Source organism: Protopterus annectens, chromosome 8.part0, assembly GCF_019279795.1.
Source record: "Protopterus annectens isolate FY-2018-M chromosome 8.part0, PAN1.0, whole genome shotgun sequence".
NCBI lineage: Eukaryota > Metazoa > Chordata > Ceratodontiformes > Protopteridae > Protopterus > Protopterus annectens.
Genome location: NC_056741.1, coordinates 1,404,780,410 through 1,404,804,128, shown reverse-complemented (window position 1 = coordinate 1,404,804,128; position 23,719 = coordinate 1,404,780,410). Strand labels below are relative to the sequence as shown.

Sequence of the window (23,719 nt, the reverse complement as noted above, 5' to 3'; positions counted from 1 at the left end):
AAATTCATTAGCAGTATTACCTGTGATTTCTGTTAAATAGACTTATAGTGTCATAAGATCTAATTCTCAAAGAGGGAGGATGTAGATCAGATTGCAAGTGAAGTGTGCTTCATCTTTAAGAAGCATGTCAAGGCTGTACGTGCACATATAAATTCCAGACAAGTGCACTCCCTAGTGCCATTTTGTAAGAGCAGCCACAGGGAGAACATGCGCAATCGCAGTTTTTAGTTTGTATACAAGTTACTTAAGTTAGTAAACCTTTATAGTGATGTGTTTCTATAGAATAAAGCTGCTTGAACAGAACCCACAAAGACTCTTATTGTGTCCAAAGTAGGAGATCGACAAGTGGTTACTGAAACTGGCCTGTGTGTGGTAATTGGTCCCTGCTTTAAGTGGTTTTCACTTCAGTTGTTGAATGTTTTGGCCACTGACAGTCTGAGAAATTCCAAAGCTGTTGGCTGTGCTATTTACATAAAATGGGGATGAATGAACCATGTGTAGTTAGTTTCCAGACAGTAATACAATTTCTTTGGAACTCCTTGTGTACAGTGAATAACAAGAAAGCATTAAGTTGTAAGCTGTGTTACATTTGCTTGTTGTGGGATATATTCTAATCCTACACTTGATTGCCTATGGTTATTTTTGTTAGTATTGTTTTTGGTATGTTTTTATATACGAGATGTACTATTGAAAACAAGTTCTGTTTTTTTATCTTTTTCATTCAGAAGTAGAGTCCAAGTGCTTGATTCTCCATTTTGGTTCCAGGTAGGGTATGTCTTTTGAAAAGAGTTTACATTTCCCTGTGCTATGTCTGGTTTCCTCTGACATCCAACAAATATGCAGGTAGGTGAATTGGCCGTATTCCAAATGTGTCTTGCAGCAGACTGGCATCCCATCTAGAATTTGTTTCTTTCTTATGTCTGTTTCTTACTAGAATATAGGCTCCAGCTCTTTTTCATTATGCACTAAAGAACAAGGGGTATTGAATTTATGATGGATATGCATATATTTTCACAAATATGAAAATGGATCTATTAACTTTCTCTGTCTAAAAAATGTATTCGTATGTTTTTTCCTCTTTTTTTTTTTTCCCCTAGCATACTTACCAAGCAGTTTCTGTATGTATACCACTGTGATAGCAGTAACTGGCTGGTTTCAGGAACATGTTGCTGTTGCAGTTTTAGGGGTGGCAGCTGGAGCAATTATTGGTTGGCCTTTCAGTGCGGTCCTTGGGTAAGTTGTTTTTCTAGCTGATGATTTGTTTTCACACTGTGTGTATTTCTTCAGTTTACCTGCATAGACAGCAGACTGCTTGGACTTGTTTTATCTACATTGTTTCAGCAGCTGTTCGCTGCTGCAGACAATTTGCTAATCACAGATTAGGTTTACTTTCAATAATTTGTGAGCAGAGTTGAAGTGCAGCACTTATGTTTAGTTATTAATCGTATGACTGCTGACTTCTGTTGCAAATATTGGAATATGTATAGCAGAAGTAGGAGTTGTTAGGGCTGCATTTGCATACACCATTTAATACAGAAGAACATGGTGGTGTTACCCAGACAATATATAAAGAACTTTGTTTCTTCTTTTTCTTCTATTTTTTTTTTGATAGGCATATAGAGCCGTTTTATAAAGCTGTACATAACTGATTGTGAATGCAAAGTGATTGTTGTCTGTTAGTTTGAGGTTGTGTTTTTAGTTTGTTTTTTTTAGAACATGACAGGAGAACCATTATTTCAGAGATTAAGGATGAGTGTAAGAAATCAGAGCATGTAGCAAACACTTTTGTCACATTTGGCACTCCTAGCAGTAGGAACAAGCAGACAGGCATTTTTAAATTCCTTACTTCAACTAATATCAAAGGTCCTGCAATATACAGCAGACATTAAAATCATTTCAAAACGTTCTGTAGTAAACGCACCACTTAATATGTTGTAAATAATTAACAATCCTCCAAAAATTCCAAATAAAATGCAGAGTAAACAACTGTGAAATGATTAAAAGATTAAAATCGTACAGAAATTACTTTCAAATTACAGTTAAGATAAACTATAGTGTTTACATTTTCTGTATCATGCTATGAGCTTAATGCTCCCATTTAGTAAAAATGAAATTCAGTAAAACATTAGAACTACATTAGTAAAAATGAAATTCATTAAAACTTTAAAAATCAAATGACAAATACAACAAAGTCTGTACAGTATTCAAAATCAGATTGTCTTGATGTAATTAATATGTAAAAGCTTAGCATTTATTAAAATAGTCCTTCTCGTGGTACATGTATTTTTTCAGAGATCTTTAAAAGCCATTCCCACTATGCACTTAAAGGGTAGACTGGATAGGCCAGTTGCAATCTTCTGTTATTAGCTAAATGTAATGTGTAAATAACGTAATAGAACTATCCACCAGGCCTCCCAATTCATCTCCCGTAACCTAAAGGATGCTCATCTTAGATCCTTATCCTACACACTACTTCACTCTTCTAGGGTTAGTGTTCCTCTTCCTTTTTAGCTTCCTGTTTAATGCCCTGAATTATGCAGATCTGTACTTACATCCCTTGCCATTTCTCAACATCCTTTACCCAAGCACTTTCACTTTTTACTATCCACTTGTGACTGGCCCATGTTTAAATGATATGGGAAATTCCCTGTTATTTTGCAGTTCTCTGATCTTCCTACCCAGACTCCCTGCACTGTCTAGCAATGTATCCATCTTTACCCTCGAGTCTTCTTTGTGTGTTCCTCTATCATTTTCTCTTTTTGCTTTTGTCTAATAAACTACCTACTGTTGTGCTTTTGTGGCACCCCTCTCGTCTCTCCCTTAGTTTAAAGGAATGATCTGTAGTGTTCAGTCACAGATCACTGTTTTGCCATAGCCTAAGCTAAATAGATCCCACTCCACATAAAGATAGTTGGAGCACAAAAAAAGCTCTAAAGTTTTTCTTGCCATCTAAGAGCACTCTTTCTTCGGGTCAGTGGAACTGTTGGTCAGGTAGCAATCCTTCAACTCTGGGTAGAGAAGTTCCTTACTGGGGAAAACCTTCCACTAATTTTGTTTTTGTGAGGAAAACTTATGTTTTTCTAACTGAAGTATATGTTTCGCTAGGAAATGTATTGTTTTTGGACTGTCATTGCATTTCCAAGGAAGTGTATGTGTAAATGCTTATGTGAACATTTTGTGAAAACAAATTCTCTTTTTTGACAAGATTTTTACTCAAGTTTTGTCTATGTGTGTATTGGGGATAAGAAACTGTGCTTGTGAGGCATTGTTAGTGGCTCACGTATCTCCATCTGATCCACTTTTTATTTAATGTATACTGTACTGACTTGTGTGGGCTGTGAGGTATCTGTCTTGGCTTGCAGAAAAAGCAGTTCCTAGTCTCTGCGGTTTCACTTTCCCTGTCCAGAAGAAGAAAAAAGATGTTAGGAAGTGTTTGGGTGTTAGCACGGCCCTAGTGCACCTCAGCTGTTAGTGGGTGACTCTGCTGTGATTGGCTGTTGTTCATTGGACCACTTAACTTTTCCCTCTTGGTGTAGTATATGCAGCCACTAAAGACTGGGGGATAGCTATATCTTCTCCTGCTGTAGGTGTGTCCTTAGTGGGCAACCACTGTTGTCAGTCTCAAGGGGCTGAAGAAGGTTCTTCACATAGAATGGGGGACCTGTTGGTGGGACTAGTATGTCTGCGGAGGGTCAATCCTTTTCCAGGGAGTTGCTCAGGAAAGGGGAGAATAGTGACAAAACTACCTAGTCTTCTGTTACTATTTTTGTTGACAGAGAGGATGTAATGTGATTTGCTAAGGGATTGGTGATTTTTCTTTGCCTTCCATTTCCCCAGGCAAGAAAAGGAAACAAGTTCCTTCTCATTCTGATATGGATGCTCAGTCAGAAGAGGAGATATTACGGGGGAGGGTTGTACCTCAAGTATTGTTTCACAATCTGAGCATCTAATTCTGAGGAGTGCATGGTTTCAGATTGCCCTCCTGACGGTTTATCCTTTTCAGAACTTTATGTCAGATGAAAGAGGTTTTTCTTTTCAGCTGAATAACATTTCTATAGCACTGGAAAAACATTATGATTTGTTACACTTTGAAATGTTAAATTCTCAGCTATTCCCTCTGTGTTGCTTGCCTGAGAGATTTTTTTCTCACAGCTTTTGGATTACCTTATTGTCAACCTCCTGCTTTTAGGAAGTTTGAAAGGCCGTATAGGGTACCTCAGGCCAGTAGCATTTATTTTTCAAATTCTAACTCTGACCTAGCTTTGATTTCTTTATAAAAACTGCTTCTGCAAAACAGTTCACTGCTTCTTACCCCATTCGTTCTGATAGTTAGGGAAGAAAATGTATTCCTCTAGTACTTTGACATTCAAGATTTTAAACTGACAAGGTTGCATGCACAAGTGTGTACTATTATGTTTTGAGAACACATAAGTTAATTATTAGGTTTCCCTCTTCTGAGACAAAAAATCCTCGAATGCCTCTATTATACATGCTTTTCAAATGATTAAAGACATTTTAAAAGTGTGATTATGATGATACTGAATTCTTTAGAGCTACTGTTTTAAGAAGACTAGTTGTGCTTCATTCTCAAAATCTTACTGAAGATGTTAAAACTGAAACTTTAAATCCTCCCTCAGATAAGGAGTTTTTGTTTGGCCCTTTTGCATCTCTGATCTTAAAGCAGTGTGATAGTTAATACAAGGAGTGACTTAGATTTGTTCAGCTTTGTTTCTTCCAACAAAGTAAATTTTTTTCTGCCTTGGCTGCCTTTTTCACTTAGCCATTTAAGGAACAAGGTGCCAGCAAACAAAATTTTAAAAGGCAATGGTAAAGATGCCCTAAAAAATGGAAAAGTCTCAAAAAGCCAAGGACAGTTGTCTCAGTCAGCACGACTGCTTCTTCAGGCTGATTCTGCCAACTCTTCCATCCCTCCCCACCTATCCTGACAGCCTTTGCATCTCTCTGAGACTTTATCTTCCTTTGTAGCAACATATTGCTACAGGCAGATGAGTTCTGAATGTAATCCCCCAGGGTTATACTTGGTGATGTGAATCTCTACCCACTTCGTACTGGATTCCTCCTTGCCTGGTGAACCAGGTTTCTTTTTCCTCCTGTTTTGCACGAGATGCTGGTGTAAGGAGTTGTATAACCTGTACTTCTTTCCCACTTGAGCAAAGGTTTTTATTCAAGGATTTTTCTGGTGCCAAAAAGGAAAGGTTGCCAGAGGCCTGTGCTCGGACCTTTCCTTTCCAAGTATGTTTGCCAAGATTCCCAAGTTCAGAATATTATCCCTTCAGTTCCCTCTTCTAATCCTCACTCTGGCCTTCATGGTAAAGCTAGTTTTATACTTATCAAGGGTAGCAAAACTCTTCAGAGATTTGGGATACATGGCTAGGCTTAAAAAGGTCCTTGTGTCCATTAGTCTAGTAAACACCTATGAACTTAAAAGATGCCTGTTATCACATTCCCACTGGCAAGCAATTCAGGCATTTTTTTAAGGTATAGTGTGTCTGAGTTGCATTATCCATTCTCTCGTATCCTTGTTGTAGTCATTTCTTATTGCAGGCTTCAAAGAATTTGCAACTTTCGTACAGACTCTTTTTGTTTTTCAGGTGTCAAGAGTCTTTACAAACTGTCAGGATCTTCTACTTAGTCTAGGGTTTCAAATCAACCTTCAAAGGTCTTTCTGATTTCTTGCCACATAATTGTATTCTTGGGATGTCTATTGGATTCTGTCCTGGGAAGAGACTTTCTTCCTGCAAAGTGAAGATGTTCCAGTAGTTGTTTCTAGATTTCTCTAATCAAAGCCATGCATCTGCAAGGGAATTGTCTCAAGATTTAAATTTAAGATACATGGCATCCATGACTATACTGCTACACCTGGACAGACTCCACCTGAGGAAAATACAGTGGTAGCTCAGATCAGTTTGGAGTCAATATCTGTACCCTTTGTCCTTTCTGATCCCAGTTCTGGGATTTCTTTTTAAAAAAGAGTGAGAATTTATTTGGTGGTTATTCCAAATATGTTACAATTCAGGTCTCCTGCTCTCATTCTGACCTTAGTATACCCTGTACCTACAGATGCGTCAGACTTGAAGTGTAGTGGAGTTTCCAGAGGGGGAAAAAGTGCAAGCTCTGTGGAATCCTTCATAGAGACAAAAGCACATAAATGTCAGAGAGATGGTAGTAGTCAGTGCTTTGAAAGTCTTAAATCATCTCTGGTACCCAAGACTTCTGCCTGTGTACGCAGACATCACTACCATGATGTGATAAATAAACATGGGGTTATCAGACCCCTCTTTGTGGACTGGCTGTGACAGCTTGGGAGATAACTCAGCTCAGATGTTCATCATGATGTCCTTCAAGGATGCATCTGCAGTCATAACATATGGGTTGTCCTGCCTCAGGCAGCCCTTCGGTCGGCCGGATTCCAAAGTCCGGGTCCGGCCCCGGCTGATGCCACACCCTCCCCGACGTCAGAGCGTCTGGGGTACAAAAGCATCAGCCAACGCCATTTTCCTCAGTCTTTCTTGCAAGCAGAAGCTGTTCGCAAGTGCCGGTCGGTCAGATCCAGTGATTTCAGCTACCGAAGACTTAAAGCTAAGTACCCGTTGGGGACTCTTTCTTGCCTCAGCCGATGTCAGACAAAGTAAATAATTGTTTAACTTGTGGGAAACAAATACCTCATAAGGATTTCCATTCTTACTGCCTTCCTTGCTTAGGCCCAGACCACGGCGTATCGGCCTGTTTAGCCTGTGCCTCCTTCAACCGGGCTAATTCTTAGGCGTCGGTCGGAGTTTGCAGAGGAATTTTTGGAGCCGCTTTTGCTTATAAAATGCCGTCGGAGACTATATGGTCAAAAACGCAAGGAAAAGGACCGACACTCGTGGCCCACGGTTTTGGCTGAAACCACGGCTAGGCCTACAGTGTCTCGGTTAAACAGAGTCCTCGGCGATTCCTTCTTCCGAAACCATACTTCCGACCACCGAGGCCCGAGAGGCCCCGACTGAGTCGCCTTCAGAACTACCTACCGAAGCCAGTGTTCAGGAATTGTCCGACACCATACCTTTGGACATTTCTACCCCTGCACGTGGGGCAGCTAGGCCCCCAGCTTCTATGTCCATTAAGGCCTTTTCTAGGGCTAAAGCTGCCAAACTTTCAAACGCTTTGCCTGCCAAATCTACATCCCAGAGGCCTGCCTCTAGTTCACAGATCCTCAGCCTTGCTGTGGACCTTATCTCCTTAATTAGGGGTTCCCAACCTCACCCAGACAGGGCCTCTCAACCTCCTCCAGACAAAAGGCCCAGAACTGAACCCTCTGAACCTCACTCCTCAGATGATTCCACAGATGGATCTGACTTCAGACCACCAGGAAGGGGCTTACTCGCCTTATGAGGATCAGATGCAGAGGAATCTATCCCTTCGGCCTCCCCTCCTGAAGAGTTTTCCTTTGGGGAGACTTTACACTCTATGAGAGAGCACTTTCAATGGCAAGGTCAGGATTTCTCTGATTCTAGAAAAAGATTAAGGACCTTTTTGCATTTGCCTCAGCATAGGCCCTTAGCTATACCTCCTGTTCTAAATGTAATTGATGATGTGTACAATGATGTCAGTACAGCCCCTGATACTCTTCCTCCAGCCCCTGCCAAACCTGACAGATATTACAGGGTCCCGGATTCTCATTTCCATCTGTATAAAGCCCATGCTGCAGACCCAGAAACTATTTCTTAGGGCCCTAAAGGGGTTGCAGCCGCTACTGCCAAAAATCCCCTACCCTCTGAAAGAGAGTCTAGAGCTTTAGAGAGATGGGGAAAGAAGGTGTATACATCTGCAACTCTTTCTGTCAGGGCATTAAACTGCCAATTCCATATGATACAGTACCAAGAGTATTTGTTAGATGAACTGAATAAGAAACTTTCTTCTCCTGAACCCTTAGACCGTAAATCCCTTCAGGATTTGGTACATAACTCACAACAGGTTAGTAATCACTTCTTAAAATGTGGCTATGATGCACTGGAGGCTTCATTTAGATCAGCTATGACTGGGGCAGTTATTCGTAGGCATGCCTGGCTTAAGGAGCAATCTTTGCCAGACCATGTCAAAGCTAAACTCCTCGATGCTCCAATGGAGAAACAAAATTTATTTGGCTCCCCTGCACAGGAGATTCTAAAAAAGGTTGAAGAAAAAGCAAAATCTGTGCAAACAGTTAAAGATTTCCTGCAAGTTCAACCACCGAGATTCAGCAGAAACTGGCCTACAAAGAATTGGTCCTTTCCAGACTCAAACAGAGCCCAGCGAGGCAGGAACAGCCGCCCTAGAGGCAGAGGTCAATCGAAGGGCTCCTACAGAGGCCGTCAGTGGCAGCCTGCCAACCAGAGGAGTAATGCAACAGCTACAACTACAACCACTACTACAGGACAGACCCAATGACTTGACTCTGATTCCGCCTACCAGGGATCAACTGGAAGCACCCTTGAAAGCTGGCTTTATTCTCAAAAAACTGGCATTGCATTACAAAGGATACATGGACATTGCAAATAATAGACAAAGGATACAGGTTTCACTTCCACACTTTGCCAAAAAGATGCGGAATGCCAAACCTTCCACCAAATCAGAAGGCAGAGGCTTTAAGACAAATCAGCAATTTACTTCAGAGGAAAGCTATAGAAAAGGTACCATGTTCAGAACAAGGCCAAGGATTGTACTCCAGACTATTCCTTGTACCAAGAAAAGAAAACCAATGGAGGCCTATTCTCGACCTGTCCGCACTGAACACTTATCTCATTGTGCCGAAATTCAAAATGCTGACCCTACAGCAACTTCTTCCCATGTTGGGCAAGGAGTCTTGGCTGGTGACTCTAGATCTCAAGGAGGCATACCTGCACGTCCCTATCCGACCAAATTGCAGAAGACACCTCAGATTTCTTGCAGGATCAGAGCATTATCAATTCTCAGCATTGCCCTTTGGCTTATCTACTGCACCCAGAGTATTCACGAAATGCCTGGCATCAGTAATTGCACATTGCAGACTACAGGGAATTCAAATTTATCCATACCTGGACGACTGCCTAATACAAGCGGATAACAAGAAAAAGTTGTTAAAGGACTTGGCCTATGCCATACACCTGCTACAGACCTTGGGATACACAGTCAACATCCAAAAGTCAAGACTAGTACCATCCCAAAGGATAACCTTTTTGGGTGCAGATCTGGACACAAACACCCAGATGGCTTTTCTCACAGAAGAAAAACAAAAACAACTTCCAGATTACTTCATGATTCTGACGAGACAAACTCAGCTTACTGCAAGGAAAATCCTGCAGGCCCTGGGTTACATGGCATCCTGCATAATTTTAATCCCACATGCCAGGCTTCATATGAGGAAATTACAATGGTACCTAAGGAGTGTATGGTCTCACCACAGTCACAGTTTAGAAACCATGATACCAATCATTCCATGCCTTCAAAAGGAATTCCTGTGGTGGGCTCAGGCCTGCCAGTCCAACAGAGGGTTGCCTTTCAACAAACCAAAAACAAGGCAGACCATCACCACAGACGCCTCAGACCGAGGATGGGGAGCACACATGGAGGACAAATGTATCCAAGGCCTATGGCCTCAAGGGCAGCTAAGCATGCACATAAACCAAAAGGAAATGCTGGCAGTGAGGCATGCAATCGAGGCATTCAAACCCTTCCTCCAACAAGGACATCTGTTAATAAGGACAGACAACACCACGGTCATGTGGTACATAAACAAACAGGGAGGCACACATTCTTACCCTCTATGCCGGATGGCTATGAATCTGTGGGATCTATGCCTGAATCTCAATATCCAACTGCAGGCCCAATTAGTGCCAGGAAAAGAAAATGCACTGGCGGACAGCTTAAGCAGAACTACCATGGATGCACACGAATGGATGCTGCACCCAGACATCTTCAAACTCATAACAAAGACATGGGGAATGCCGGAGATAGATCTGTTCGCCTCCCCACTCAACCACAAACTGAAGACATTCTGCTCAAGGACATACCACCCACAAGCTTGGAGGGTGGACTCTCTCTCTTTCAGCTGGAATGCCCTAACAGTATATGCCTTCCCACCTCTCCCATTGATGTACAAGGTTCTACTGAAGATCAGGGAGGAACAGCCAAAAGTGATACTAATAGCTCCGGACTGGCCAAGACAACACTGGTACCCACCATTGAGAAGCATGTCTCAGGCAAATTCATGGCCTCTCCCCCTATGGCCTCTTCTTCTAACGCAGAACAATTTCAAGACCCTGCATCCCAACTTGAAAACATTGCAGCTAACTGCCTGGAAAATTCCTTAAATTCCAATCAAACTGTTTTATCTCAGAGGGTGAAGGACATTATCCTGGAGGCTCGCAGGCCTTCCACAAGGAAGACATACTCAGCTAAATGGAAGAGATTTCTCATTTGGAGCACATCAAAGGGCACAGATGTCACAGTGGCAAACCTAGCACATATCCTAGAATACTTAGCAGGATTGTTCCACAATGGCCTGTCTTATTCTTCCATTAAGGTTCATGCTTCAGCAATTTCAGCAGAATACAATGTGGATCCACCCATCTTCTCACACCCTCTCCTCAGACAATTTCTGAGAGGGATCAAAAATGTTAAACCTCCAATAAGACCCCCTCTACCTGCCTGGGACCTCAATTTTGTGCTGGAAAAACTGACACTGCCTCCTTTTGAACCAGCAGCATCAGCGGATCTACAGTTTCTATCTTGGAAAACTGCATTCCTTCTGGCAATCACTTCAGCAAGAAGAGTATCTGAGTTACAAGCGTTAATGGCAGTGCAGCCTTTTCTTATTTTCCACCAGGATAGAGTGTCACTAAGAACCAATCCTACTTTTATGCCAAAGGTGGTATCTAGGGTATCCTTGAACCAAGCAATTCACTTGCCTACGTTCTTCCCTAATCCACAGAATAAAGGGGAAAAACTTTTGCACACCCTGGATATACACAGACAACTACGCTACTATTTGGACAGAACAAAAACTAGCAGAAAAACTGACCAACTTTTTGTAGCATATGCAACTGGGGTGCAAGGAAGAGCAATTTCCAAACAGACAATTTCAAAATGGATAGGAAATTGCATTTGCTTTTGCTACTCCTTTCATGGAAAGACAATTCCTCAAAATATCAGGCCTCACTCCACAAGGGCCACGGCCACCACTACAGCTTTCCTACGGGGGGTGGCTACCAAGGACATTTTAGAAGCTGCTACTTGGAGCTCCGTGCATACATTTGCCAAGCATTACAATCTACCTTTATACTCTAGATCCAGAGCAGGGTTTGCAACTGCAGTCCAGCAGGGGATCTTAACTACACCATCCTTCTCTTAGTACCTCCTCCCCCAGATTGGCTATGGTATTCTACCCATATGTTATGACTGCAGATGCATCCTTGAAGGACATAGTACAGTTTTGTACCTATCATAAATGTAGATGTCCGATAGGTATGCATCTGCAGTCAGGATTACCCTCCCTCCTTCCCCTCTGTGGTATTCCTAGGGTGCTTACCCCTCTTTTAGCTAGCTGGGGGAATCTATTATGGTGTATTTGTTTGTTTATTCATGTATATAATTTGCAAATGTTTGGAACTTTTCAGCATTTATCCAAATTTAGCCTTCCTAGAGGGCACCTGGCATCTGGGGCAAGAAAGACTGAGGAAAATGGCGTCGGCTGATGCTTTTGTACCCCAGACGCTCTGACATTGGGGAGGGTGCGGCATCAGCTGGGGCCGGACCCGGACTTTGGAATCCGGCCGACCGAAGGGCTGCCTGAGGCAGGACAACCCATATGTTATGACTGCAGATGCATACCTATCGGACATCTACATTTATGGTAGGTACAAAACTGTACTTTACACTGCTGCAGTCATCACACTTGGGTTATCCTGCCATCAGGCGGTCCCGCAGTCGGCCAGAGTTCCAAAGTCTTGGTCTGGCGTCGGTTGCTGTCGCTTCTTCCCTGACATCAGTGTGCCAGGGGTATATAAGATGCATCAGACTCCATTTTCTTCAGTCTTTCTTGCCGCTTGGTGCCCGAAGCAGAAGCAGTTCGCAAGTGCCAGTCGGCCAACTCCTGAGATTTTCGAAGTTGAATTTCAGATCTGAAGTCTTCAATAAAGCTAATTACCCCGTTGGGGAAACTTTTTTCTTGCCTCAGACCAATGTCAGAAAAAGTTAATAATTGTATTTCTTGTGGGAAGCAAATACCTCATAAGGACTTCCACTCTTACTATATTCCATGCCTAGGCCCTGATCACGACATCACTAGTTGTCGGTTTTGTGCTTGATTTAACAAATGCACTATAAAAAGACGTTTTGATTTTGCTTTGCACTACTTTGGCCAAAGGTTCCATTATACTATGCCGCCGGATCAACCGACGACCGCAATTCCAAAAAAACGCAAAGACAAGGATAAAGACAGGCATCCGAGGTCCAAAACCGACGACGAAACCTCTTCTAGGCCAGTCGCCGGTTCACCGGTTCTCAGTGAGGCGCTTTCGCAGCCCCTGACACCTGCTACCTCAGAGCCACAGGCCGCCTCCAACTCCCACGTGGAGAAAACTAGGCATCTGGAAACACAAGGTATTGGGCCTACGAAAACTAATCCCTCAAATGGGTCCGGAGCTGCTGAGCAGGCACCGGCTTCTGAGGGTGTTTTCAGACCTTCACAACTTACCATTAAATCAACAGCCAAGACAAATGTACCATTAAAGACAAAGAAACAAGTACAGCATTCTCCTGGACAGTCCTCCATGCCTAAGAAACAGATGCTTAAAATGGCCGAAGACCTCATTACTCTAATCAGGGGTTCCCATCCCCCTCCTGAGAAAAGGCCTAGGCAGGATACAGACTGACTCCTCTGATCAGGTTTCCATTTCTTCTGATTCCTCTTCAGACCAGGGATACTCCTTACCCCCCTATGAGGACTCTGATGCTGAGGAATCTATCCCTTCAGCCTCTCCTCCTGAGGATTACTCTTTTGGGGAAACTTTACATACCATGAGGGAGCATTTCCAATGGGAAAGTCAGGAATACTCAGAATCCAAGAAAAGGCTCAGGGATTTCCTCTTATTGCCTCATTACAAGCCCCTGGCTATTCTGCCTGTACTAGACATTGTGGATGATGTGTTCTCTGAATTCAGCTAATCTCCTGACTCTTTGCCCCCTGCTCCAGCCAAGCCAGATAGGTATTATAGAGTCCCTGACTCTCACAAGTTTTTATATAAAAACCCTTCTGCTGATCCAGAAACTATTTCCCAGGGTCCAAAAGGGGTTAAGGCCTTCATTGCAAAAAATCCAGTACCCTCTGACAGAGATTCCAGAGCTTTGGATAGATGGGGGAAGAAGGTATACACGTCTGCAACATTAGCAGTAAGAGCTTTAAATTGCCAGTTTCACATGCTTAAGTACCAACAATATTTAATGGCTCAGTTAAAACAGAAAATGCTTGCTAGCTCAGAAGCTCCTGATTGTAAAGAAATGCAGGATTTATTGCATGCAGTTGAACAGGTGGGAAAACATACTCTGCAATGTAGTTTTGATTCTTTAGTGGCCTCTTGTAGAGACAGGCTCTTTTATTCGAAGACATGCTTGGTTAAAAGAACAGAGTTTACCTGAACATGTTAAGGCAAAGTTATTGGATTCTCCTTTACAACATGATACCTTGTTTGGTGTTAAGGCAGAAGAGGTGTTAAAGAAAATGGAGGATAAAGCTAAATCTATGCAAACAGTCAAGGATTTCTTACAGGTTCAGCCACCTCGGTTTAGCAGAAATTGGCCAACATAAAATTGGTCCTTCCCAGTGTCAGACAGGCCACAGAGAGGCAGATACAGACGCCCAAGAGGCAGATCTCAACCCCAAGGCTCAGACAACGACAGTGGGGCACCTCAACCCCAAAAGGTGGTGAGGACAAGTCTCAACCTTACAGGAAACGGTCACAATGACTTTCACTTGCGTACGCCAAGCACGTCCCTTCTGGAAGCCCCCTTAGGGGGAAAACTAGCACTTTTTTCTCAAAACTGACAAACAATCACCCAAGGCAAATGGGTCCTGAATATTGCATCTCAAGGTTACAGATTCCACTTCCATACTTTACCAAAGCTAAAAGGAATGCCAGACCTGCCACAAAACCAATGGGCGGAGGCACAAAAACAAATTTCAACCCTCATGGACATGAGAGCTATACAAAAAGTTCCACAACAGGAACAAGGACAAGGATTTTACTCAAGACTCTTCCTGGTCACCAGAAAGGACAAACCCTGGAGGCCTATACTGGACCTTTCAATTCTGAATACTTACCTGGATATTCCGAAGTTCAAAATGTTGACATTACAGCAGCTTCTACCCATGCTGGGCAAGAAGGCTTGGCTTGTTACTCTGGACCTCAAAGAGGCATATCTGCATGTCCCTATCAGACAAAATTGAAGAAGATACCTCCGATTCAAAGTTGGTACAATGCACTACCAATTCTCTGCACTGCCCTTTGGCTTATCTACTGCGCCCAGGGTCTTCACAAAGTGCCTGGCACCAGTAATTGCATTTTGCAGACAAAAAGGAATTCAAATATATCCATACCTGGACGACTGCCTCATTCAAGCAGAGACAAAGGACATTCTTCTACAGCATCTGGCGTTTGTGAAAAGGTTGCTAATTTCTCTAGGGTACACAGTAAATGAAAAGAAGTCAAAACTAGTGCCTTCATAACAGATTATATTCCTGGGTGCCAGCTTAAATACAACGGCCCAGATGGCTTACCTCACGCCAGACAAACAAGTGCAGCTAACTCAATATTTTCAACTACTGGTAAAAACGTCCCATCTCCCTGCAAGAAAAATTCTGCAGGCCCTGGGATTCATGGCATCCTGCATACTACTAATACCATATGCCAGACTGCATATGAGGAAATTACAATGGTACCTAAAGCATCCTGCATACTACTAATACCATATGCCAGACTGCATATGAGGAAATTACAATGGTACCTAAAAGTGTTTGGACTCAACATTCTCACAGTCAAGAAGCAGTAATTCCAATAATTCCCTGCCTACAACAGGAGTTTCGAAGGTGGGCACAGGCATGTCACCTAAACAAGGTTCAGCCTTTTACCCAACCCACAGCCAGGGAAACTCTAACAACAGATGCTTCGGATTATGCCTGGGGAGCACACATGGCAGGAACATGCATTCAGGGCAAGTGGACCACAGACCAGATGCATCTTCACATCAATCAAAAAGAGATGTTGGCTGTTCAAAATGCCCTAACAGCTTTCAAGGATCTTCTACACCCAGGACAGCTATTACTAAAGACAGACAACACCACAGTAATGTGGTACATAAACAAACAAGGGGGCACTCACTGTTATCCCCTATGCAGGCAAGCCATGACCTTGTGGAACACAGCTCTAACGCACCAAGTTCACCTGCAAGCACAATTCCTGTCAGGAAAGAAAAATACTCTGGCAGACGACCTAAGCAGAAATATCATGGACCCTCATGAATGGAAATTGAACCCACAAATCTTCAGCATGATAACACAAAAATGGGGATGCCCAGACATAGATCTTTTTGCCTCCCCTCTGAATTGCCAACTACAAAAATTCTGCACAAGGACTTATCACAAACAAGCATGGATAGTGGATGCTCTTCTGTTCAGCTGGAATAACCTAAAAGTCTATGCCTTCCCACCATTGCCTCTCCTTTCAAAGGTACTCCTAAAAGCCAGACAAGAAAAGCCACAGATGATCCTGATTGCTCCAGACTGGCCACGCCAGCACCAGTGCCCTATCTTAAGGAACTTGGCTCAGGGCCCACCATGGATTTTGCCACAAATTCCACACCTTCTGACTCGACAAAACAATCAGATCCTGCACGGTCAGCTCAAAACCCTAAACCTGGCTGCATGGCAGATACTTTAGTCAAACAGGCAACACCTCTCTCTAAAGCTGTTATGGCTGTCATTTTGGAGGCCAGGAGGCCTAGCACCAGGAAAGCTTACTCAGAAAAATGGAAGAGATTCTGCACCTGGAACCAAGCTCACAGCCTTGACCCTCTTGTTCCAAACATTCCTCAGATTTTACAATACTTACCTGAGATGCTGGACAGAGGCCTATCCTTTTCATCAATTAAGATTCATGCCTCTGCCATTTCTGCACATTACAACAGGGATCCTCCTTTATTCTCTCATCCCTTGCTAAAGCAGTACCTCAGAGGGGCTAAAAACATACGACCGCCCGGGAGAGTACAAACACCAACTTGGGACCTCAGTTTCGACTGACCCTACCACCTTTTGAGCCAGCCAATACAGCCGATCTAAAATTTTTATCATGGAAAACAGCTCTGCTCCTGGCAGTAACTTCAGCACGAAGAGTCTCAGAGCTACAGGCATTAATGGCAGTGGAACCTTTTATAATTTTTCATCAGGATAGGGTATCTTAAAGGACAGAACCCTGCCTTCGTGCCAAAGGTGGTATCTAGTGTGGCTCTTAACCAAACCATCCATTTGCCTACTTTTTTATCCAAACCCCCAAAATAAAGGGGAGAAACTTCTGCATTTTTTGGACATACACAGGCAGCTACGCTTCTACTTGGACAAAACAAAAGCTTTCAGGAAAACTGATCAACTGTTTGTAGCATATGCTGCAGGATCACAAGGCAAGGCTATCTCAAAGCAGACTATATCCAAATGGATAGGACACTGTATCTGGTACTGCTACACACAGCATGGAAAATCAGTCCCTAATAACATTAGGCCTCATTCCACCAGTGCAACAGCCACTTCAGCAGCCTTTCTCAGAGGAGTACCTACCAAGGAAATTTTGGAGGCTGCAACTTGGAGTTCAGCGCACACCTTCACCAAGCATTACCACCTGCCTCTTTACTCTAAATCCAGAGGAGGATTTGCCACTGCAGTTCTGCAGGGCCTCTTAGCCAATCCTAACTCTTTATAGACCAGCCATCCAAGCTTAACTTTGGGATTCAACCCAAGTGTGATGACTGCAGCAGTGTAACACGATGAACATAGTACAGTTTTGTACCTACCATAAATGTAGATGTTCGAGTGTTCACACTGCTGCAGTCCAGGTTACCCTTCCTCCATCCCCTCTGAACTAGCTGGACTTATCTATACCCTTTTATCCTATACAACCTTTGTGGTATATTTGTTGGTAACTGAAGGTATTGTTTTTATTTTATATGTATATTTTTGATTAGCAATATGTATTGCCTACCCACTTGGGGGCACCTGACATCTGAGGCAAGAAAAACTGAAGAAAATGGCGTTGGATGCATCTTATATACCCCTGGCGCACTGACGTCAGGGAAGAAGTGACAGCAACCGACGCCGGACCAAGATTTTGGAACTCTGGCTGACTGCGGGACTGCCTGATGGCAGGATAACCCAAGTGTGATGACTGCAGCAGTGTGAACACTCGAACATCTACATTTATGGTAGGTACAAAACTGTACTTTTGACTCTGCAAGCTTCATAAATTCCATCACATCGCAACCTGATTGCAGACAATCTTGTTAGTACCAGGACAGAGCCCAGTGAATGGAATCGTCATCCTATGTCTGACAAAAGGAGATACTGCCAGCCCAGCTAGATGGAATTTTGTAAATAATTATGTCATTGGTGAATATCAAAATGATTTATACAAGATGTTTGTGTTACAAATGTGTTAGAACTGTATGTCATGTGTATATCAAACTGATTGTACGGAAGTGTGTGTGTTAAAAAGATATTTGTAAAATGCTTGTATTTAAAATGGATCCACAGCATGCCCTGCTGGAAGAGAACAGAAGTGTACATGGACTGTTGTAACTGTTTAAATGTATATATTTTAACAGTGGAAACTTGAATACAGGAGATTAGCTTCAGGCCAGCAAACTTCAGAAAAATAACTGAAATTAAATTACTTTATGGCTAGGCCATAAAAGATGGCATCTTTCAGTTTTTAGTGCAGCAAGAGAAACAATGTCTGTACTAGGAAACTTTCTGTATTGTCTTTAGGGTGAACTAATTACTAGTCTTGAAAGCATGAAGGAATGCAATTGTTTTATGACTTCTAGCATCTGCCAGAGATCTGAGGAGAAGCCCTTGGCTGTATATTTTTACAGGTAGATGCTAAATGCTGCCATCTTCATCAGTGGTTGTTCGGCCTGGGAACTAGGAGTCAGATGACAAAAAGTGATGTAATTCTGTAAGCTGTTCCAGCAGCAATATTTTGGATATTATTTTGAGAAGTCTCTTAATGAGGCAGAGCATTCTGTCTTGGACCTGACAACAACTAGAAGATCCATTCACCACATCTGCCTTGCTCTATCAGTAACTTCTTAGATTATGTTGATTCTCTTAGATTCAGTCAGGAATATAGTGAAGCTTATTTTAGATATTTTTCTTTATTTGAGACTGTCCTGCAGTGTTGTTGTAAATATTTCCTGTTCTGAACTCTGATGTCACTGGGAATATATATTTAGCATTGTCTTGTTCTTTTTATTATTAAATATATTTATACCTTTCATTGTGGCTATTCTGTGTAGAGATATTTAAGTTTTGAGAGTATTTGCATATTTATTTGGTGACACTGTGTGGGCCACTCTTAACAGCCTTGCTCTTGGTCAAACTACCATTTGTGTTAATATTAATATGACACAGTAAGATTGGACACCCTTTGTTAAGGGCCTTAAAGTAGCTTATAAGGAGTGACTTGTAGCAGTAATAACTACAGTATAGTCTGGGTAGAAGGCAGCATAGCTAGTAAAACTGTGGCAGCCTTTCCCAGGTGCGTGTGTGTGTGTGTAAATCAAACTTCAAAGTGTGCGTGTGTGTGTGTCAGCTACATGGGCAGGAACACGAAGCATTAGTTGGACAGAGAGGGTGCTGGGGGTCTTGGCTTGATCACTCAGCTGAGATTTCAACTCTATAGCTGTGCCAGTGGGGAGTCTTATTGGGGATCTGGAGTAAGAGGGTGAAACCAGCCCCGGACTGACTGTGGTCTCTGTGTGCTCTTAAGGGAAATTGCACTTGATGCAAAGAGCTGCATCTGGAAATACTGTGTGCAACTGTCACCTCCCCCCATTAAACGTTCCCCCACTGTTGCCAGTGGTGAGGATTGAGGCTCCTTGATTTCTGTCCAGTGGTGGGTTGTCACACTGAGATCTTCCAAGAATTGATCTAACTGGGAAAAGTCTTGTAGATTTGTTTGCCTCCTTTCAGAACAGACAACTAGGGAAGTTCTGTTCTTGGACTCTTTGTAAACTGTCTTGGAAGACAGATGCCTTCTCTTTCTCATGGACGTGAATGTTCTTGTATGCTTTTCTTTCTTTTCCACTGGTAACTAGGTTCTTCTGAAGATGATGCTGATAATAATAATAATAATAATCCTACCCATTTGCTAACCAAGTAGAGCCATTGTACAGACCGTGCCTTTTCAGGGTGACCTTGGGAGCAGGCAATGTCTGGTTAAGTATTTGCTCAAGGTTACTCAATAGGCTGTGTTCCAAGATGGCTGTACATTGAGTAACATCATAATTCTGGCTCTCTCTCAGTCTGAAAACTGAAACTTAGCAAAGAAGTTCAGTGGACCTAGATTTCAGGGTAAATTTCAGTAATTGGCTAGTAAGTGTACTGCCTGGATGCCAGGGAAAAAAGAAATATAAAGGATCTGCTGGAAAATCAGCTAACAAAAGGTGAGAAAGAAGCACAGACTGAGAGGAGTACTGCAGTGGCTCAACAAGAAGCACTACAAGTTCCAGACATGACTTCCAGTAACCTAGAGGAGAGTATAAAGCAGCTACACACAAACATGGTTATAATAAATGAAATACTAAAGGAGTATATGAACACAAACAGTAAAAAGCTGGAAAAACTGGAAGAAGCTTTAAACAGATATTCAGATAGGACTGCAAAACTCAAGAGGTTGAAATGAAGAAAAAAGGCTGCCTAAATATGAGACTCCATAAGAATAGATGTTTAAACAATAATACAGTTAAAAGTCAGAGCACATAGGGAAAACCTGAGATTTTATGCTGTACCAGAGAAGTTGGAAGGCACACACTCTATTAATTTTATCAAAGTACAAATAAGCAACTGGACTGGTATTCACAACAGGAACTGTTAATTGAAAGGGCACATGGTGTGTATGCTCCAAATCTGTTTACTAAAAAGACAACGTAGACCTTTAATATTAAAAATGCAGTTTATTGACAGAAGGAGTTGATTTTGACAAAACTGTGGCAGAAAGATAGTGCTGAAAGTGGGAGATAGTAGTGTGTTTATGGATAATGATTACTCAGTGTACACCAAGCAGAAGAGGATAAATATATTCCATTATTTAGGGAATGTTGAAAAGCAGCCATCTTCAAAGTATTTTTTCCTGGAGTGGCAAAATTATTTTTTGATTAAGTACATGCTGAGGAGAAATACAAACGTTTGTCCAAACAAAGAGTAAGCTGTAGACGAGAAGGAGGTTCTGCTTTGTGTTTTCCTGGTGCTAAGGACTATAGAGAGATTGAGCCCATGAAATCTTTTCCACTGTTTCAGTTACCTGAGAGAAGGAAGAAAACATAAGAATTGACTAGAAGAATCTGGAATATGTTGGAAATAAACAGAGACAGGATTTGGGAGATGGAGAAGGAACATGATTAAAGCTAGTAACTTGGAAATTGACAACTCTGGGATGATAAAGCAGTAATCATACTTGTGAAACATGACAGAACAGGAAAATCTGAAAATATTGAACTTCCTTGGACTTTGTTAAACTTGTGGGGAACTTTAAAGCTTATACCCTACTTCTTGTTATTAATGTTTGGAGAATAAAATCAGTTACCTGTAAACAAATGTGGGATTACAAAGCAATAATTATATTTGTGAAACATAGTAGAACAAGAGGACTTGGAAATATTGGATTTTTGTGGAGTTTGCTAAATTTGTAGCACACTCTAAAGCATATTGCCTACATTATCTCATTAAGCTTCAGAGAACTACTTTGGAGAGGGAAGGGAGAAAGTTAACTGTAAGCAAAACAAATTTATTTTTTTCTTTTCATGGTAATTTTTAAACGTTGCATGATTTTCTTAGCAGGCTATGAAGTAAAGCTTTTTCAGTTCTTTTTGTAATGTAATGGGGATATCAATATAAACAGGTGTTCTTTTTTCTCCCTTCTCTCTCTTTTTACCTGTTCAGTTTTAAGAAATGTAGGCACTGTGATGTGAGAAAAAAAAGGAGAAAGGACAGGTCTGGTTGAGAGAGTATGGCAAAACAAAATTAGTGTGTTTTTTCTCATGCTTGCATAGGCAAATGATTGGGTTAATCATGATATTTACAAAACATGCAAATGGAAAAGAATAGTGAATATTATAAAGCTTTTTTCTAGTAAACAAGATATCCTTAGCAGTTTGTGTCTGGTTTGCATGTCACCAGAAGACAATCTGATTAAGAGAAATGGCTTGGAGAAAATGTTTACTGAAAACATTCAAGTGTTTTCTTAGCTGGGAGGGCTATAAAGATAAGACAAAAATCAGCATTTACTAAAAGCACAGGCTGTATCATGCGTCTTAGCATGAATGACGTTTCTTTTTGGGTGCCTCTAGCCTCTGGGTGTGGCTATCGTTTTAGAATGTTTGTTCTTATTATGTACATGGTTTAGTGTGTTATTAGGTTTTACGGGGTATTGGGGGGGTGTATTTTTGTTTGAGGGTTTTCAATAAAACCAAAACTTGTGCAAAATGTGACATAGGCTCAAATGGAGATGACGAGAAACAGTTGTATGAGAGATTAACCTGCCAAATGGTGCATGTATTGAATACAAAAGCTGGAACCATAGTAATCCCTCACGAATATAATTCTTTCTATAATGTGTTTAAATGTTAATGGTCTCACAGGTAAATGGAAAAAAACAGAGTAGTGAATTATATTAAAAAAGTAGAGTGCAAGTAGCTATGCTCCAGGAAACACAGTTGGAAAGAACTGAACATGTGAATTTGATAAAGAAAGGTTTTCAAGATGGTTATTCAGCAGAATATCTGGGGCAGAGGAAGAGAGGAGTACTTGTATTAATTGCAAGAGGAGCTCCAATAGTAATAGAAGAAATTATAAAAGACAGTAATGGAAGATTATAGTATTAAGGGGCTACTGGCTAAGGAGAAGGATTACACTGGCATGTATTTATATTCCACTGAAAACTGCTAGAATGGAGCTTAATTTCTCCCTGAATTTTCTTATCAGCTTTCACCAAGGAATATTACTTATAGGTGGGGACTGGAATTTGATTTGCATTAGCGAAGATGTCTCTGGGGGGCCCAGAAGGGAAAATATAACAAAGGAAGGGTAGCTTTTTAAAGAAATTTCTGAAAACATTTGGCTTGGAAGATGTGAATTCAGTACTAGGAGTTCAGAGTGAATTATATACTATTCTCCAAGATACAAAAACTGGGCTAGGCTAGACAGAATATACAGGAATGTGCATTTAATTGAAGGTATTGATACGCACCCAATAACTATTTCAGATCATACACCAATAATAATTTAAATAAAAACACAGGGTAATGAAGTAAAAATGAGATACTGGCGCTTTCCCACCTATTTGTTGAAAAGAGAGGAAGTTAAGGAATGGGCAGTGGAAATTATTCAGGAACTATTAGAAAAGATAGAAATTTCTTCTGAAAATCTAACTAGGGAGTAGGATAAAGTTAAAGTGGAATTTAAAAATAGGGTAGAAATAAAAGAAAGGGAAGTATGGTTAAGAAGTAACAAGAATTACTTAGAGGAACTGACAGGTGTTAAAGTACTGCAAAATAGGGGGAATCTCACAGAACAGGAAGTGGAGCAACTGCAGAATGCTACACAGAAAATAAAGGACTACCTCGATAATATGCATGAGTTTAAAAAGATTGCTGTTAAGCAACTGTTTTTTTTTTTTTTGATAACCCTAGAGCACAAAAACTTTCAGCACAATGACTCAGGCAACAGAAAATAGCAACGCTGTTACCAAGCTTAGGGAGCCTATAACAAGGAAGATAACAAGGGAGTCTATAGAAGGAAAAACTTTGAAAATTCTATGAAAGTCCTGTATAAAGCAGATAAATATGGAAATCAAGAAAAAATACAAATGGAAATGTTTATGGAAGAATTAAATATGCCCAGGCTAGAGGTAGATGAGGCTCAATTACTAGCTGTTAGGATAAAAGGAGATGAGATAAAAATGGTGATTTATAACCAATCTACAGGAAAGACCCCAGGAATAGATGGTATTCCTGTGGAGGTCTGGAAGTTAGGAGGGGAAAAAACTGATAAATATCTGGAAGGTTTTGTTTAACGTCTGTAACAAAAACTTCTCCAAAGTCAACTGCATGCTACTCAAGTCAGAAGTGACAAACTTCATGACACCCATGCAGATGGGAACTGAACGTTTGACTGCTGAATCCTACACTAAGGCATCATAGGAGCACATCCACTTGTGCATGAATCGTGCCATCTCCAATAGAACCAAGACACTCTCTTGCAAAACAAGGAAGCCAGTTTGGTGGTCCCTTGCCATAAACAAACTTTACAACAAAAGGAAGAAACTGTTGCAGAAAAGAGGAAAATCCCAGGATGCAAAAAACTCCCTTACCAGCCCTTGTAAGAAGCTGAGATCCCTCATAAAATCCTCCAAAGCTAGTTACGAAAATAAAATTGCCAAAG

The 23,719-nt window shown here is 41.5% G+C and overlaps 1 protein-coding gene across 2 annotated transcripts in view; it reads left to right on the top strand.

Moving 5' to 3' along the window:
- ALG9 (ALG9 alpha-1,2-mannosyltransferase) overlaps positions 1–23,719 on the top strand; it is a 2,405,363-nt gene that overhangs the window by 444,057 nt on the left and 1,937,587 nt on the right. For both annotated transcript variants that reach the window (XM_044080998.1, XM_044080999.1), the window contains exon 6: positions 1,098–1,233. In XM_044080998.1, the coding sequence (XP_043936933.1) occupies positions 1,098–1,233 (136 nt within the window). The remainder of the gene's footprint in view (positions 1–1,097; positions 1,234–23,719) is intronic.